The 16,636-nt window shown below is 46.0% G+C and overlaps 1 protein-coding gene across 1 annotated transcript in view; it reads left to right on the plus strand.

Moving 5' to 3' along the window:
• LOC145859564 (protein TASOR) overlaps nucleotides 1-16,636 on the plus strand; it is a 31,907-nt gene that overhangs the window by 12,275 nt on the left and 2,996 nt on the right. The window contains exons 2-20 of the mRNA XM_082959470.1: nucleotides 703-848; nucleotides 947-1,039; nucleotides 1,126-1,198; nucleotides 1,511-1,602; nucleotides 1,725-1,859; nucleotides 2,073-2,203; nucleotides 2,822-2,853; nucleotides 3,027-3,132; nucleotides 3,294-3,397; nucleotides 4,606-4,709; nucleotides 4,798-4,870; nucleotides 4,943-5,211; nucleotides 9,685-10,252; nucleotides 10,502-10,815; nucleotides 10,994-11,123; nucleotides 12,580-14,708; nucleotides 14,877-14,999; nucleotides 15,474-15,633; nucleotides 15,878-15,986. Coding sequence (XP_082815596.1) covers nucleotides 703-848; nucleotides 947-1,039; nucleotides 1,126-1,198; nucleotides 1,511-1,602; nucleotides 1,725-1,859; nucleotides 2,073-2,203; nucleotides 2,822-2,853; nucleotides 3,027-3,132; nucleotides 3,294-3,397; nucleotides 4,606-4,709; nucleotides 4,798-4,870; nucleotides 4,943-5,211; nucleotides 9,685-10,252; nucleotides 10,502-10,815; nucleotides 10,994-11,123; nucleotides 12,580-14,708; nucleotides 14,877-14,999; nucleotides 15,474-15,633; nucleotides 15,878-15,986 — 4,891 coding nt within the window. The remainder of the gene's footprint in view (nucleotides 1-702; nucleotides 849-946; nucleotides 1,040-1,125; nucleotides 1,199-1,510; nucleotides 1,603-1,724; nucleotides 1,860-2,072; nucleotides 2,204-2,821; nucleotides 2,854-3,026; nucleotides 3,133-3,293; nucleotides 3,398-4,605; nucleotides 4,710-4,797; nucleotides 4,871-4,942; nucleotides 5,212-9,684; nucleotides 10,253-10,501; nucleotides 10,816-10,993; nucleotides 11,124-12,579; nucleotides 14,709-14,876; nucleotides 15,000-15,473; nucleotides 15,634-15,877; nucleotides 15,987-16,636) is intronic.

Genomic DNA, 16,636 nt, shown 5'->3' on the forward strand with positions numbered 1-16,636 from the left:
GAGAAATTACTGACACTGTTGAAAAGCTGGGATTCCCCTCTATTCAACATTGGTCATGTCATTCTGACAACTTTAAAATCTATTCCTAGAACAGCCAAATTGAAAAATATTTCCCATATGACTTGAGCTTTCGGGAAAGTAAAAAAAAAAAAATCAGTCGTACTTTTCGAAAGGACAAGTGGCAGAATTTTTTTTTTTTCAAACCCTGTGTATGTATGTGTGGGACACTATTTAGTGCTTGATTCTAGATTGCTGCATTATTTAGTGCTTGATTCTAGATTGCTGCATTATTTAGTGCTTGATTCCAGATTGCTGCATCATTTAGTGCTTGATTCCAGATTGCTGCATTATTTAGTGCTTGATTCCAGATTGCTGCATTATTTAGTGCTTGATTCCAGATTGCTGCATTATTTAGTGCTTGATTCCAGATTGCTGCATTATTTAGTGCTTGATTCCAGATTGCTGCATTATTTAGTGCTTGATTCCAGATTGCTGCATTATTTAGTGCTTGATTCCAGATTGCTGCACTATTTAGTGCTTGATTCCAGATTGCTGCATTATTTCGTGCTTGATTCCAGATTGCTGCATTATTTAGTGCTTGATTCTAGATTGCTGCATTATTTTGTCACGGGAAAAATAAATTGTGATTGGGATAGACAGACTGTTGAACTGACCAACCTGACTGTCTCTTGTCTCCAACAGCCTTGTTCCAGTATGTGTCGTCAGAGTCCCGGGAGTTTGAAGACATCTTGACCATCCTGTCATCCAACTACAGAGAAGCCAGCTCCAATGGGATGTTCATGTACACCAAGCCAAGACTGGTCCACAGCGAGCTGCTGGAGAAGGACGTAAGCAATGCTTTAGGCCGGCTGATGTCATCCAGAAATACCATTTAATCTGCAGCACAGATGTTTTTTCATATTTTTTATCATTGTTTGATTGATAGTTTGTAGAGAAAAGGAGAGAGCTGAAGCAGGATGGGAGGACAGAGAAGGAACTGGAGGAGACCCACTGTTTCCTGATGGCTGACACCACCAAGGTAAGAACCTATGGTATTTACACATTTCTATGTACGATTGAGTATACATATTACATGTAATAATACTGTTATACCCCTGGTTATAGCTGCCATGGATCTGTGAGAAGGGCCTGCTTGTGGGACACAGCTGGATCACAGCTCTGGGGAACCCCGCCAAGGGTAAGGTCATCGTCCATCCACTTTTGGGCTATTTAAACCTGACGAGGTGTTGGCAAATGTAGTTATTGAAGTTTGTGTTATACAGCTATTTCTAAACTGAAGTGAGGCTAATTGTAGAATATTTTAAATTTTTTGTGATAGTAAAACCAAAGATTTTTATAACTAAGAGACCATCTTCTCCCACTGCTGGCCAATGGGCTTCCTCTCACCTTTCACATTTATACATCCAGTGAAATATGTCTCATTGTTCCATCTGTGGTAAAATGGTTATAAGGAGGATTAAGACTGAATTGTTTCTGTTGTGTCTTTCAGGTGTTTATCTGTCTAAAAACTCAGACCTACTGCAGATCAATCCTTTTAACCCTGGAGTCATGGGAGAGATCATCATATTCAAGGTCATCAAGGTAACAAAAACTACCGTTGTTGTTTTTCTCAAAAGTTCTCTTGTCCTTGGTCAGGGAAAATTCAAGGCCATTCTGAACATATAAATGAAAGTCCTCTCTCTCTCACACACACACACACACAGGGTAAAGTGAAGAGCATCTATGAGAACATGTCAAAGAACCTTCTGGACCCCACGCCCAAGTTTGACAGTCATTTCTCCAAGAATGCCAGCAAAGTGACATCTCTCACCTCCTATAGAGCATACGAGCTTACTCAGGTAACTACTGGTACTAACAACACTGTGTGTGTAGAGGATGGGGATCAGTAAATGTGTTAAACCAGTTACTTACTGATATTCTGCTTGTTTGGAAAACAGAAACATCTGTAAAATCAAACTGAATATGCAAGTGCGGCATTAAAGTTTCTTGTGTTTAAGTTGTCATACTGGAAGTCCCATTCTGTCCTGTTTGTCTACTCTTTCCCCCCACAGCAATACTTCTATGAGTATGACTTTGATGAGCTGAAGCCTCGGCCGAGGCACGTGTGTCCCTATGCAGTGGTCTCTTTCCAGTTCAAAGGCAAAGATGCTCCTCTTCAAGCCAAGCCCATGGCTCCCCTGAGGTACTCCAGCACAGATAGAACAATGAGACGGGTATTTCACCGGATGTATAAATGTGAAGCATCCGCTTGGCGTTTCCACTCACTACAGAATATGGTAGTGAGAGGAAGCACAGTGGGAGGAGATGGATTTTGGCCGACGTTCTGCAAATTTTCTCATCGATGAAACATTTGATCTCCATACAGTTGTCTGTTACGAACAGAGTGGATTCAGTTTTGTAGACTTTACCCTTTGCCAAAGTTTTAAAAAATTGCATTATTTACAAGGAGTTTAAAGGCAAATTTAGTTATTGCGCATTTCAGAGTAGGCATTCCCTAACGGAAATACATTTACATTTTAGTCATTTAGCAGACGCTCTTATCCAGAGCGACTTACAGTAGTGAATGCATACATTTCATCCATTTCATTTCATGCATTTAAAAAAAAAACTGAGCCACAGGGAAGAAATATGTAGCTGCATGCTAGAATGGATCTCCCTAGCTCGTACCTGGCTCTGCCCACCTCCTTGCTTGTTCTGCCCACTATGACTCATTTGTTCCCATTGGAAACAACAGGCTGTGGCCTAATACAGGTGTATATGTGACAATGTTAGGTAAATTGCTGTTTTCTTTCGCTATCAGGTCAAACAGCCAAACGTCTGAAGGAAGTACAGGTAATCCATATCTTTTGAGAGTAATTCATGAACAGCGCAAAAAATATGGAGGGTTGTTTAAATTGTAGTCATTGAGCAGTGCTCTTATCCAGAGCGACTTAATAAACTAAGTCCAGTCACTGTTTGTGTTATTTGTTGGTGGCTGTATGACTGTCATGTTTCTTTGTCTACAGGCAGGAGTAAATACACAGTGTGGAGTGGAGAGCTGGTGAATGAGGGTAGAGCAGTGTCCCAGGTCTCCTTCTGCTCCTTCTCCCCCCCCTTCCTGCCTTTCAAACTGTGAGTCCTGGGACCTCCTTTACAAATCAATGTCAACTTGATAATGAAGTCAATGTTTATTTTTAACGTTTGCTTTTCAGCCACATTACATCTAAAGATGTCCATGTGAAGAGGATTGAATGCTAGTAAATGAACCTGTGTCTTTGTGTGTGTGTTTCTAGGCCTGAGAAGCTGGAGCTGGGTCTGGTGATGTGCATAGACCAGGTGAATCAGATGATCCCCTCAGCTCTGTTCTCCTGGAACCTGTACGCAGGCAGCCACGAAGGTACACATTACAGGAGGAACACACACACACTGGTTTTAAGCAGGTGCTGGAGATCAAGTAATATACACACTACCGTTCAAAAGTTTAGGGTCACTTAGAAATGTCCTTGTTTTTGACAACTGTTGTGCTGATTAAAGAAGCAATAAAACTGGCCTTTAGACTAGTTGAGTATCTGGAGCGGAGCATCAGCATTTGTGGGTTCGATTACAGGCTCAAAATGGCCAGAAACAAAGAACTTTCTTCTGAAACTCGTCAGTCTATTCTTGTTCTGAGAAATTAAGTCTATTCCATGCGAGGAATTGCCAAGAAACTGAAGATCCCGTACAACGCTGTGTACTACTCCCTTCACAGAACAGCGTAAACTGTCTCTAACCAGAATAGGAGTGGGAGGCCCCGGTGCACAACTGAGCAAGAGGACAAGTATATTAGTGTCTAGTTTGAGAAACAGACGCCTCACAAGTCCTCAACTGGCAGCTTCATTAAATAGTACCTGCAAAACACCAGTCTGAACGTCAACAGTGAAGAGGCGACTCCGGGATGCTGGCCTTCTAGGCAGAGTTGCGAAGAAAAAGCCATCTCAGACTGACCAAAAAAAGGAAAAGAACACAGACACTGGACAGAGAAAGATTGGAAAAAAGTGTTGTGGACAGACAAATCTAAGTTTGAGGAGTTCGGATCACAAAGAAGAACATTTGTGAGACGCAGACAAAAATTAAGATACTGGAGGAGTTCTTGACGCCATCTGTCAAGCATGGTGGAGGCAATGTGATGGTCTGGGGGTGGTCTGGGGGTGCTTTGGTGGTAAAGTGGGAGATTTGTACAGGGTAAAAGGAACTTGAAGGAAGGCTATCACTCCGTTTTGCGTCGCCATGCCGTACCCTGTGGACGGTGCTTAATTGGAGCCAATTTCCTCCTACAATAGGACAATGACCCAAAGCACAGTACAATGTAAGTACTATTTAGGGAAGAAGCAGTCAGCTGGTATTCTGTTTATAATGGAGTGGCCAGCACAGTCACAGGGTCTCAAACCTATTGAGCTGTTGTGGGGGCAGCTTGACCGTATGGTAAGTAAGAAGTGCCCATCAAGCCAATCCAACTTGTGGGAGGTGCTTCAGGAAGCATGGGGTGAAATCTCTTCAAATTCCCTCAACAAATTGACAACTAGAATGCCAAAGGTCTTCTGTAATGTCTGTGTGTTGGTATTGTAGTGTTGAAGAATGGAATCTACTGCAGTCTGCTGGAGGTAGTGGAGAAGAGCAAGTCAGGTGACCGTCTGGCAATACTGCTACAAGGCCTGGAGACACAGAGACTGGTAGGTCCAGGTCCAGCACCTCCTGGAGAGCCACTGGGATTGCAGCCTTTTGCTCCCGGCCTGTTCTAAACACCTCTTCTATGTGCAGGTGCTTGTCCACGCGTTGGCTGACAAAGGATTCCTCTTCCTCCTGTCTTCAGTTCAGATGGCTGCTCCAACTGGTAGGTCATAAAGTCTTATGTGCTAAAACTGTGAAGAATGTAATCTGCTATAGTAATGATTGTGTTTTTCAGAAAGAAGAGATGGGTGGAAAAGAGGCCTTCAAGCACTCTTCGTTTTTCAAGAGTCGAGGGATATGACAAATTACAGTACAAATTGTCCAGCTACCCAGGAGCCTTTGCAGTCGTCATTCTCCCGTGACACTGTGATGCCTCAGCTTAAAAGCTTTGTCCCGGCCCTGCATCATGCCCTGGTTAAGGTGCGCTGCAACCCGCCTGCTGACCTCTCGGCCGGGGTCGAGCACCAGGCCAGGGACTACCTAAGTGGACTTCACGATGGAAAGGTATAAATGTGTGACATGATAATGATATGCTATTATAAACCAGGTAGTTTGCGTCATGGATGCTGATTGGCTGAAACCCGTAGTATATTGGACATTATAAACTGGGTGGTTCGCGCCCTGAATGCTGATTTGGCTGACAGCCGTGGTATATCAGACCACATACCAGGGGTATGACAAAACATTTATTTTTACTGCTCTAATTACTTCGGTAACCAGTTTTTAATAGCAATAAGGCACCTCAGGGGTTTGTGGTATCAGAAGAGCCCTTAGCCATGGTATATTGGCCATATACCACACATGTGCCGAATACAGTGAAATGCTTACTTACAAGCCCTTAACCAACAATGCAGTTAAGAAAATACCAACACAAAAAAAGTAAGATAAGAAAAACCAATAATTAAAGAGCAGCAGTAAATAAAAATAGCGAGGATATATACAGGGGTTACCGGTACAGAGTCAATGTGCGGGGGGCACCGGCGTTGAGGTCATTGAGGTAATTATGTACATGTAGGTAGAGTTATTAAAGTGGCTATGCATAGATAATAACAGAGTAGCAGCAGTGTGTGTGTGTGGGGGGGGGGGGGCCAGGCAATGCAAGTAGTCTGGGTAGCCATTTGATTAGCTGTGACTTGGGGGTAGAAGCTGTTTAGAAGCCTCTTGGACCTAGACTTGACGCTCCGGTACCGCTTGCCGTGTGGTAGCAGAGAGAACAGTCAATGACTAGGGTTGCTGGAGTCTGACAATTTTTAGGGCCTTCCTCTGACACCGCCTGGTATAGAGGTCCTGGATGGCAGGAAGCTTTGCCCTAGTGATGTACAGGGCCGTACGCACTACTCTCTGTAGTGCCCTGGGGTCGGAGGCTGAACAGTTGCCATACCAGGCTGTGATGCAACCAGTCAGGATGCTCTCAATGGTGCAGCTGTAAAACATTTTGAGGATCTGAGGACCCAGGCCAAATCTTTTCAGTCTCCTGAGGGGGAATAGGTTTTGTCGTGCTCTCTTCACGACTGTCTGGGTGTGCTTGGACCATGGTAGTTTGTTGGGGATGTGGACGCCAAGGAACTTGAAGCTCTCAACCTGCTCCACTACAGCCTCGTCGATGAGAATGGGGGTGTGCTCGGTCTGCCGTTTCCTGTAGTACACAATCATCTCCTTTGTCTTGATCACGTTGAGGGAGAGGTTGTTGTCCTTGCACCACACGGTCAGGTCTCTAGGTCCTTAGCTTGGTGATGAGCTTTGAGGGCACTATGGTGTTGAGCGCTGAGCTGTAGTCAATGAACAGTATTCTCACGTAGGTGTTCCTTTTGTCCAGGTGGGAAAGGGCAGTGTGGAGTGCAATAGAGATTACGTCATCTGTGGATCTATTGGTGCGGTATGCAAATTGGAGTGGGTCTAGGGTTTCTGGGATGATGGTGTTGATGTGAGCCATGACCAGCCTTTCAAAGCACTTCATGGCTACAGACGTGAGTGCTACAGGTCAGTAGTCATTTAGGCAGGTTACCTCAGTGTTCTTCGGCACAGGGACTATGGTGGTCTGCTTGTAACATGTTGGTATTACAGACTCAGACAGGGAGAGGATGAAAATGTCAGCGAAGACACTTGCCAGTTGGTCAGCGCATGCTTGGAGTACACGTCCTGGAAATCTGTCTGGCCCGGCGGCCTTGTGAATGTTGACCTGTTTAACCTCTATGGGCTAGCGTCCCACCTACTCAACAGCCAGTTGAATCCTGTGGCGCGTTATTCAAATCCTTAGATATGCTATTACTTCAATTTTTCAAAAATATGACTATTTTACACCATTTTAAAGATAAGACTCTCGTTAATCTAACCACACTGTCCGATATCAAAAAGGCTTTACAACGAAAGCAAAACATTAGATTATGTCAGCAGAGTACCCAGCCAGAAATAATCAGACACCCATTTTTCAAGCTAGCATATAATGTCACATAAACCCAAACCACAGCTAAATGTAGCACTAACCTTTGATCTTCATCAGATGACAACCCTAGGACATTATGTTATACAATACATGCATGTTTTGTTCAATCAAGTTCATATTTATATCAAAAAACAGCTTTTTACATTAGCATGTGACTAGCATGTGACTAGCATTCCCACCGAACACTGCCGGTGAATTTACTAAATTACTCTCGATAAACGTTCACAAAAAGCATAACAATTATTTTAAGAATTATAGATACAGAACTCCTCTATGCACTCGATATGTCCGATTTTAAAATAGCTTTTCGGTGAAAGCACATTTTGCAATATTCTCAGTAGATAGCCCGCCATCACAGGGCTAGCTATTTAGACACCCAGCAGGTTTAGCACTCATCAAAGTCAGATTTACTATAAGAAAAATGTTCTTACCTTTGTTGTCTTCGTCAGAATGCACTCCCAGGACTTCTACTTCAATAACAAATGTTGGTTTGGTCCAAAATAATCCATCGTTATATCCAAACAGCGGCGTTTTGTTCGTGCGTTCTAGACACTATCCTAAAGGCTAAATAAGGGTGACGAGCATGGCGCAATTCGTGACAAAAGAATTCTAAATATTCCATTACCGTACTTCGAAGCATGTCAACCGCTGTTTAAAATCAATTTTTATGCCATTTTTCTCATAAAAAAGCGATAATATTCCGACCGGGAATCTGCGTTTAGATAAACAGACAAAGGAAAAGAAACCATTCGGTCGAAGCGGGCACGCGCCTAAGGCCATAGTACTCTGAGTGGCCACTTGCCAAAAGCGATAAAGTGTTTCAGCCAGAGCCTGCCTCGATATCGTTCAACGTTTTCCCGGGCTCTGAGACCCTATGGAAGACGTAGGAAGTGTCACGTTATTGCACAGATCCTGAGTCTTCAAAAAAAAGAGCCAAGATGAAACACTACTTCTCAGACAGGCCACTTCCTGCTTGAAATCTTCTCAGGTTTTGGCCTGCCATAGGAGTTCTGTTATACTCACAGACACCATTCAAACAGTTTTAGAAACTTTAGGGTGTTTTCTATCCAAAGCCAATAATTATATGCATATTCTAGTTACTGGGCAGGAGTAGTAACCAGATTTAAATCGGGTATGTTTTTTTATCCAGCCGTGCAAATACTGCCCCCTATCCCCAACAGGTTAAAGGTCTTACTCACATCGGCTGCAGAGAGCGTGATCACACAGTCGTCTGAACAGCTTGTGCTCTCATGCATGTTTCAGTGTTACTTGCCTCAAAGCAAGCATAGAAGTGATTTAGCTCGTCTGGTATGCTTGTGTCACTCGGCAGCTCTCGGCTGTGCTTCCCTTTGTAGTCTGTAATAGTTTGCAAGCCCATCCACATCCTACGAGCGTCGGAGCCGGTGTAGTACGATTTGATCTTATTCCTGTATTGACGCTTTGCCTGTTTGATGGTTCGTCGGGAGGCAGAGCGGGATTTCTTCTAAGCTTTTGGGTTAGAGTCCCGCTCCTTGAAAGCGGCATCTCTACCCGTTAACTCAGTGCGGATGTTGCCTGTAATCCATGGCTTCTGGTTGTGGTATGTATGTACAGTCACTGTGGGGACGACGTCCTCGATGCACTTATTGATTAATCCAGTGACTGATGTGGTGTACTACTCAATGCCATCGGAAGAATCCTGGAACATATTCCAGTGTGTGCTAGAAAAACAGTCCTGTAGTTTAGCAACTGCTTAATTTGACCACTTTTTTTTTAAACCTCTATGGGCTGTCCCACCTACTCAACAGCCAGTGGAATCCCGTGGCGCGATATTCAAATACCTTAGAAATGCTATTACTTCAATTTCTCAAACATATGACTATTTTACACCATTTTAAAGACAAGACTCTCGTTAATCTAACCACACTGTCTGATTTCAAAAAGGCTTTACAACGAAAGCAAAACATTAGATTATGTCAGCAGAGTACCCAGCCAGAAATAATCAGACACCCATTTTTCAAGCTAGCATATAATGTCACAAAAAGAAAATGTCACGTTATGCCAGAGATCCCCTGTTTTGGTTAGAGATGATCAAGAAGGCCAAGAAATAGTCAGAGAGAGCGCTTCCTGTTTGGAATCTTCTCAGGTTTTGGCCTGCCAAATGAGTTCTGTTATACTCACAGACACCATTCAAACAGTTTTAGAAACTTTAGGTTGTTTTCTATCCAAATCAAACAATTATATGCATATTCTAGTTACTGGGCAGGAGTAGTAACCAGATTAAATCGGGTACGTTTTTTTATCCGGCCGTGCAAATACTGCCCCCTATCCCCAACAGGTTAATAGACCAATTCACTGGTGCTTCCTTAAATATATTTGTTTTGACTAGATTTCTGTCTGGAGTCAAAGTTTTCCCCATATCGTCCAAAGACAGCTGGTGCATGTTATTGATGATCTATTGGGTTTGTTATACTGTCAACCTTTCTGTATGACATGGAGCTAGTGATTTTCCATGCAAGCAGACGGTAAAGTACTGCATCATCTCTCCTCTCTAGCTCCGCCACGTTCCCATGACTGAGTACGACACCAAGCTGGATGACCGGGGGAAGCTGTTTCCGGCTCCAAAACACCAGAAGCTCAACATGGAGGGCTACCTGCGCTCCTACGTCTACAGCCCTAACCTCTACACCATGCCCGTGGTCCGAGCCAAGGAGATGATGGAGAGTTACTGTGTCGTGCCTGATGACATCAGCCCTGTGACTGATTGGGAGGGTGGTAGTAGGGCCAGCGGGGACAAGCCAGTGGTAGGGTCAGAGGTCAAGCTTAATGGTCCCACTGCTGCCCAGCCTCCGGCGGTCCAGGTGAACCTCTCTCCGTTTCAGTCTCGCACTGACTCCAACCCTCAGAAGGTGAAGGAGCTGATCAACTTGATACTGAAGTGTCGGAAGAATGCAGAGGGGGATGTGAGGAAGAGAGGGGAGTCGCAGGGAGGAGCGAAGGAGGGGGCAGGCCTGTTGGACCCCCGTGGGCTGAAGAGGAAGCTGGAGAGGGAGACTGTAGAGAGGACTCTGAAGTACCTGAAAAAGGCCTCACAGGAGAGGGGCGGAGTGGACAGCAGGCCAGGTATGGTAGGCCTTACTGAGGGGTGGTGCCTTGGAATTGCTTCAATACTGTGGCACTGTCTTTGGGAGAACATGGGTCCCAGAGTTTTCCCTTGACAGGTCAAATGGTCATAATTAAAGCATGTTGATATCAAACTTGTCGTAGATCTCGCCTCTCAGGTGGACAACTTCCTGACTCATACCAAAACTGATACATTGCATCTTGAGTTGATCCCAATCTATCTTCTGTTCTCTCACTTCCTCCCTCTAGCTGAAGGGGGCCAGAACCCGTCCTGTCTGTCCTCTCTGATGCTCCACAGTGTGGGTCTGAGAGACGTGGACCTGAGGAGAGACGGATCAGAGGCTGGTGTCAAGTTACTGAAAATGTTAACCAGCCTGAAGAATGCTGCAGGGCAACAGCTACAGAGTTCTGAGGGCAGAGGAGGAGGGTCAAGAGAGGGGGCGGAGCAAACTGAAGCGCTGCTGTTTGATAGGATGATCAAGCTGGGTCTGCCGCCCAATCAGGACATTGACCTGAGGAAACGACCTTCTGGGGGCCTGCAGGACAAGGCTGACTACTTGGAGGTACTGAATTCACCTGGCATTAGCATCACTTCAAAGAGGATATCCCCTACTCTGATATGCTTCCAATTACATAATTACTTAGGAGCTATCGGTATGAATTCAATTACTGTAAATCCAAGTGCAATATGGGTGTGCCCTATGTGTACATGACATTGTATTATCATGTGTCTCTCTGTAGGAGCAGGCAGCAGGCAGTATGAGCAGTCTGGAAGGCTTCAGCCCCAGTTCCAATGGTGAAACGCCCAGGAGATCGCACTCACAATGTCAAGGGGAGGAGCAGATTCCATGGGTCCTCATCCCCATTACAGGTAAGGATGGACTATCACGTTCCCTCTGTATCGCCTGACAGAGGGGGGGATTATGACCGAGCCTGGTTGGATAACCCAGAGTCTTGCAATGCGCAGCCCTTCCCCAGGCCCCTCTACATCCAAGCCTGTCAAGTGCGGAGATACAACAATTGAGGCTGTCCTGTGGGCAAAAGGGGGTGCAACTCAATATTAGGAAGGTATTCCTAATGTTTTGTACATGCAGCGTATGCTATGTAGAACAGACTTGGTGTTTCTCGGGCATGTACAGTATGGGATCATGGCAGCTCTGTATAGGCAAGCCTCAGACCAGCTCTGCTTGGAGATACCAGGTTCACGTGACATCACTTACACACGGTCGACCTCTTCGGCGGAAAGGAAGGTCCGGTGATTGCCCTCGACCGCAATCTTCCTCTTTCGCCACATGCTCGATGACCTTCCCAACCAATCCAGATCCGCCCGTAACGGGCATGGGCATCTGCTCGACCTTTGTCTGTGTTTATTGTAGCCTATCAAATGGCCTACAATAGCGACAGATTTTAGATTTCGTTTGATTGAAAATAAGTGTTAAGCTCATTAGGCCTACATTACAAATAGTATAGTGCCAAATGTGATTGTCATATAGGCTACACCACTGACATTATTATAGCAACAAACGACAGAGTAGGCTGACCTAAAATTATATGAAGTCAGTCAAAATACTATTTTGGGATATTTTGAATTCAAACTCCGTAAGACTCTGGTGTTAGCTATCTATAGATACAGAAAGTAAATTCAAACTCACTAAAATGTGTTGTTGGATTTTTTTTCTCTCAAATAAAGTCCGTATTAGATCCTTTTTCTGTGCACTCAAGTGAAGATCAGAGGTCTAGGCTATATCTTGTCTTCTGACGGGCCGCTAAACCTGTCGCCGTCTGACGGGCCGCTAAACCTGTCGCCGTCTGACGGGCCGCTAAACCTGTCGCCGTCTGACGGGCCGCTAAACCTGTCGCCGTCTGACGGGCCGCTAAACCTGTCGCCGTCTGACGGGCCGCTAAACCTGTCGCCGTCTGACGGGCCGCTAAACCTGTCGCCGTCTGACGGGCCTCTAAACCTGTCGCCGTCTGACGGGCCGCTAAACCTGTCGCCGTCTGACGGGCCGCTAAACCTGTCGCCGTCTGACGGGCCGCTAAACCTGTCGCCGTCTGACGGGCCGCTAAACCTGTCGCCGTCTGACGGGCCGCTAAACCTGTCGCCGTCTGACGGGCCGCTAAACCTGTCGCCGTCTGACGGGCCGCTAAACCTGTCGCCGTCTGACGGGCCGCTAAACCTGTCGCCGTCTGAAAATACCAGGAAGACTTAAAAAAGAAATGCCCTCCATCTTATATGTATAAAGAAATACTTATTTACATTTCTGTGAGAAATGATATGATATGTGAAACTATTATGATATTTACTAATACCTTTTCCTCCTGTGTAGGGCTGAAGTGGAAGAAGTACTGCCAGAGAGAGAAGGACAACCCTCAGGACCCGCGCTTCGTACCCCAGATCCCCATGGCAACCAGCAGCTACCCCCGCTGTGTTCCGGAGCGAAGGGAAAGAAATGTCACCCCTACCCTAGAGGAGCCCCCAGAGCCTAGCCCCAGTCCTCCCCTAGAGGAGCCCCCAGAGCCTAGCCCCAGTCCTCCCCTAGAGGAGCCCCTAGAACCCAGTCCCTGTCCCAGTCCCTGTCCCAGTCCCTACCCCAGTCCCTACCCCAGTCCCTGCTCCAGTCCCTACCCCAGTCCCATAGAGGATGATGAGCAATTAGCTGAAACCCCCTGTGACCCCACAGAAATAACCAACAACGAAAAGACAACCACAGACGAGACAAACCAGAGCCTCCTTCTGGTCCATGTTACTCCAGAGAGCACCAGCCTCCCAGAGAAAAGCAGCAGCCCATCCCCCTCCCCTGAGCCAGCTGAAGAACCAACCCATACTAATCCTAGCCCCATAAAGTCTGGTCAGGAACAAGCTGAAGGCAGTACAGGAAAATATATACCAACTGTTGTGGCATCTGAAGACCCAAACACAATGGAGGTTGAACAGGAGGAGGTTAAAGAGGTAGAGGAACAGGTGATGGAGGAAGTGAAAGAGGAGGAGGAAGATGTGATGGAAGTGGTAGATGAGGAACCGGTGACGGAGGAAGTGGAGGAGGGAGATGAGAAGGAAGACCTGATGGAAGTGCTAGATGGGGTGGAAGAGCAGCTGGAGGAAGGGGAATTAGTGGAGGAAGAGAACGAACATGTGGAGACAGAGTTGAAACAGACAGGGCAGGTGTCACCCAGACCACCCTCCTCCATTCCTCCCATCCAGAATCCTCCTCCCATTCAAAATCCTCCTGTCCAGAGACCCGTTCTGACCGGAGTGGAAAGTATCCTGGACCAGCAGTTCAGTGACTTCTCCACAGAGATGCAGATCCTCCTGCTCAGAGAGAGCGTCCATTATAGCTCATCGCTCCTCCATACCCAGAATGCTTCACAGCAGCTCCCGGTGCATCCACTCCTGCACTTCTCAGAGTACGTCTCCTTCTACAACTCGTCCCCTCCCATGCAGGCATACGTCACCTCGCTCCGAGACCGCATGGGCACCATCATAGACGTACAGGACCAATGGATTCCCGGCACGTTAACCACCCACCCTGCCCTGGTCTCATCTATCACTAACCGCCACCATGCTAACCACTCTCCTCCTACCACTACATACTGGAACCATTCTTTCTGTGGCCCTGTGTCTCAGTCTGTCCCCAGCCACCGTCTCTCTCCTGCCCCTGCTCCTGGCCTTAGCCTTGCTGTGTCTCAATCTGTCCCAAGTCGTCACTCTCCTGCCCCTGCTCCTGGCCTTAGCCTTGCTGTGTCTCAGTCTGTGCCAAGTCGTCACTCTCCTGGCCTGTTTGTCCCTGGTCCTGATAGCTCAAACTCTTACAGTTCTCTACCTGTGTCTCATTTTAATAGTAATAATAATAATAATGGCACAATGATTCCCTCTTCATCGTTTCCCGGCACGGCCTATTCTCCTACTCTCTACAACAACCCACCCCAGACACAGACGGGACTACCTCAACTCAGCTCTAGTCTAGCCCCCCTGCCCCTCAAATCACTGGACAGTCAATGGACAACTTCAACACAGAACCCTGACTCAGACGGGAGACTGGGAACCTGCAAGCCAAGTGATATGTCAAAAGCAAATAAGTGGACAACCACAACACAGAACACTAACTTGGATGTCCGAGGGCTACAAGCAAAGTGCACGCCGCAAACAAGTGCCACGTTTGAATCAAAAGACAATGTCATAATGGTGGATCAGCCGGTTTCAGCAGCCACCGTGGAGGCTCCACCTCCTCCTCGCACTCAGATGATTGACAGTTTGTCAGGGGTGGGCGGGCCAGTGGTAGAGCCTGTCCCAGGGCCAGGTCCCGCCTCCCCTTCAGCCATCAGTAGTCTGATCAGCCAGCTGAAGCCTGAGTTGTTCAGTAACCTGGTGGAGATTATAAAGGATGTCCAGAAGAACTCTGTTCAGTTCTACATCCACACACAGGAGAGGGAGAGGGAGGTCTCCCACCACATCAAGGTTAGTGTAAAGCAACTGATCATGTAAAAAGAGAAATACATTTGAATGATTGGTGTCTGGGGTGAGCTTTATAAATACACACCAAGCTGTCTCTCCATGTTTAAATGTGTATGTATTGTAGTAGTGTCAATATATGAAACTGACCTTGTTTCTCTCTCATCCCACTAGGAGTACCTCCAGAGGTTGGGTAACGTAGAACGCAGTCCTGTGAGTTTCCTGGAGAGAGAGAACCGGATGGACAAACTAATGGTTCTCATCCAGAACAAGGACATTGCAGCGCACATTCACAAGGTACACTACAATAATATTAAATATATCATGATATTTCTATGAAATTATTTCTGTGTAATATATCCGTAATATACATCACACAACATTGTGCCTTTCTGAACGTGGACCTGGTAACTAACATGCTTGGCATCTTTGTTTTAATTAAAGAAAGTTGACCTACTGTTCTGCCATTGCCAGGTCATAACATCAGTCACGGCAGGTCATAACATCAGTCACGGCAGGTCATAACATCAGTCACGGCAGGTCATAACATCAGTCACGGCAGGTCATAACATCAGTCACGGCAGGTCATAACATCAGTCACGGCAGGTCATAACATCAGTAACGGCAGGTCATAACATCAGTTCATAACATCAGTAACGGCAGGTCATAACATCAGTAACGGCAGGTCATAACATCAGTAACGGATCTAAGGTGTTCTTAATAAAGTGTCAAGGCTGTTCCGCTCTAATAAGGTGGCGTTATGTTGGTCAGATCCCGGCGCTGGTGCAGTTGAAGAGGCAGCCGTCAGTGATCTTCGCTGGAGTGGATAGTCTGGACGATGTGAAGAACCACACCTACAACGAGCTGTTTGTCTCCGGGGGATTCGTCGTCTCAGACGAGTTTGTCCTCAACCCTGACTACATCACTCACGGTGAGTCTTGAGTTTTAGTGGGACAGCTGTTGTGATAACAGCAGCATACTAACATGAAGAAAACCACAAAGGTTAAGGAGACTCAGAAGACAGCAGGCTTTCACTAATGCTTTTGGGTAGACGTTGAGCCAAGTGGACACTCCCAACGTGTGTCTGGGACTGGTACATGGCCCTAACCGCCTGTTGTTTTATTGTTGACCAGCAGGGGTTTTACATTCAGTAACTGAGTGACATGTTGTTGTAGAGCGTCTGCGGGTGATTCTGATGTTCCTGGACCAACAGAACTCAGCAGAGAGCCTGTGGAGGTGGAGGGTCCACTGGAAGACCCAGAAGAAACTCAAGGAACAGTCCAGGTACTGGTGCTTTTTAAATGGTCAACGTTCAACAGCTCCAGCATAAAATCCTTATATTATGAACAAACTGGAAGGCAGTTTTTGTTGCGTTGGTGAAACTGTAGTATGCGCAAAACTCTAAACTAAGATTTAACTACATTTTACATTAGTCATTAAGCAGAGGACGTACTTATCCAGAATGACTTTAAAGGGGCAATCAGCAGTTGCTGCATACATTTTTGGACTTATAAATGAATTATATGTACCCATTGATTCTTGGAAGAATATAACTTAAATGCCGAATGAGCTTAGTTCAACTGACGTACCCCATCAGAACCTAAAATATAACTTTTTGTTTTACTTCAATGTTTGTAAACAAAAGAAATGCGAACTGGATAGCCTCAACCTGGTTAAAACAATCATGTTGATATCATGGATGTTCAGACCTTCTATGAATTTGAGTGATAACATTTCTCCAGGCCCATCCCTCAGCTTTTTCCCAAAACAGTGGCAGGAGGCCAAACAGGCCCATCGCTCAGCTTTTTCCCAAAACAGTGGCAGGAGGCCAAACAGGCCCATCGCTCAGCTTTTTCCCAAAACAGTGGCAGGAGGACGCTTTGTTTCAACTGCTGATTGGCCTTTAATGCAATAAGTAGAAATTCTGTTCAAAG

This window comes from Salmo salar, chromosome 12 (assembly GCF_965601325.2).
Source record: "Salmo salar chromosome 12, fSalSal1, whole genome shotgun sequence".
NCBI classification, from domain to species: Eukaryota; Metazoa; Chordata; class Actinopteri; order Salmoniformes; family Salmonidae; genus Salmo; species Salmo salar.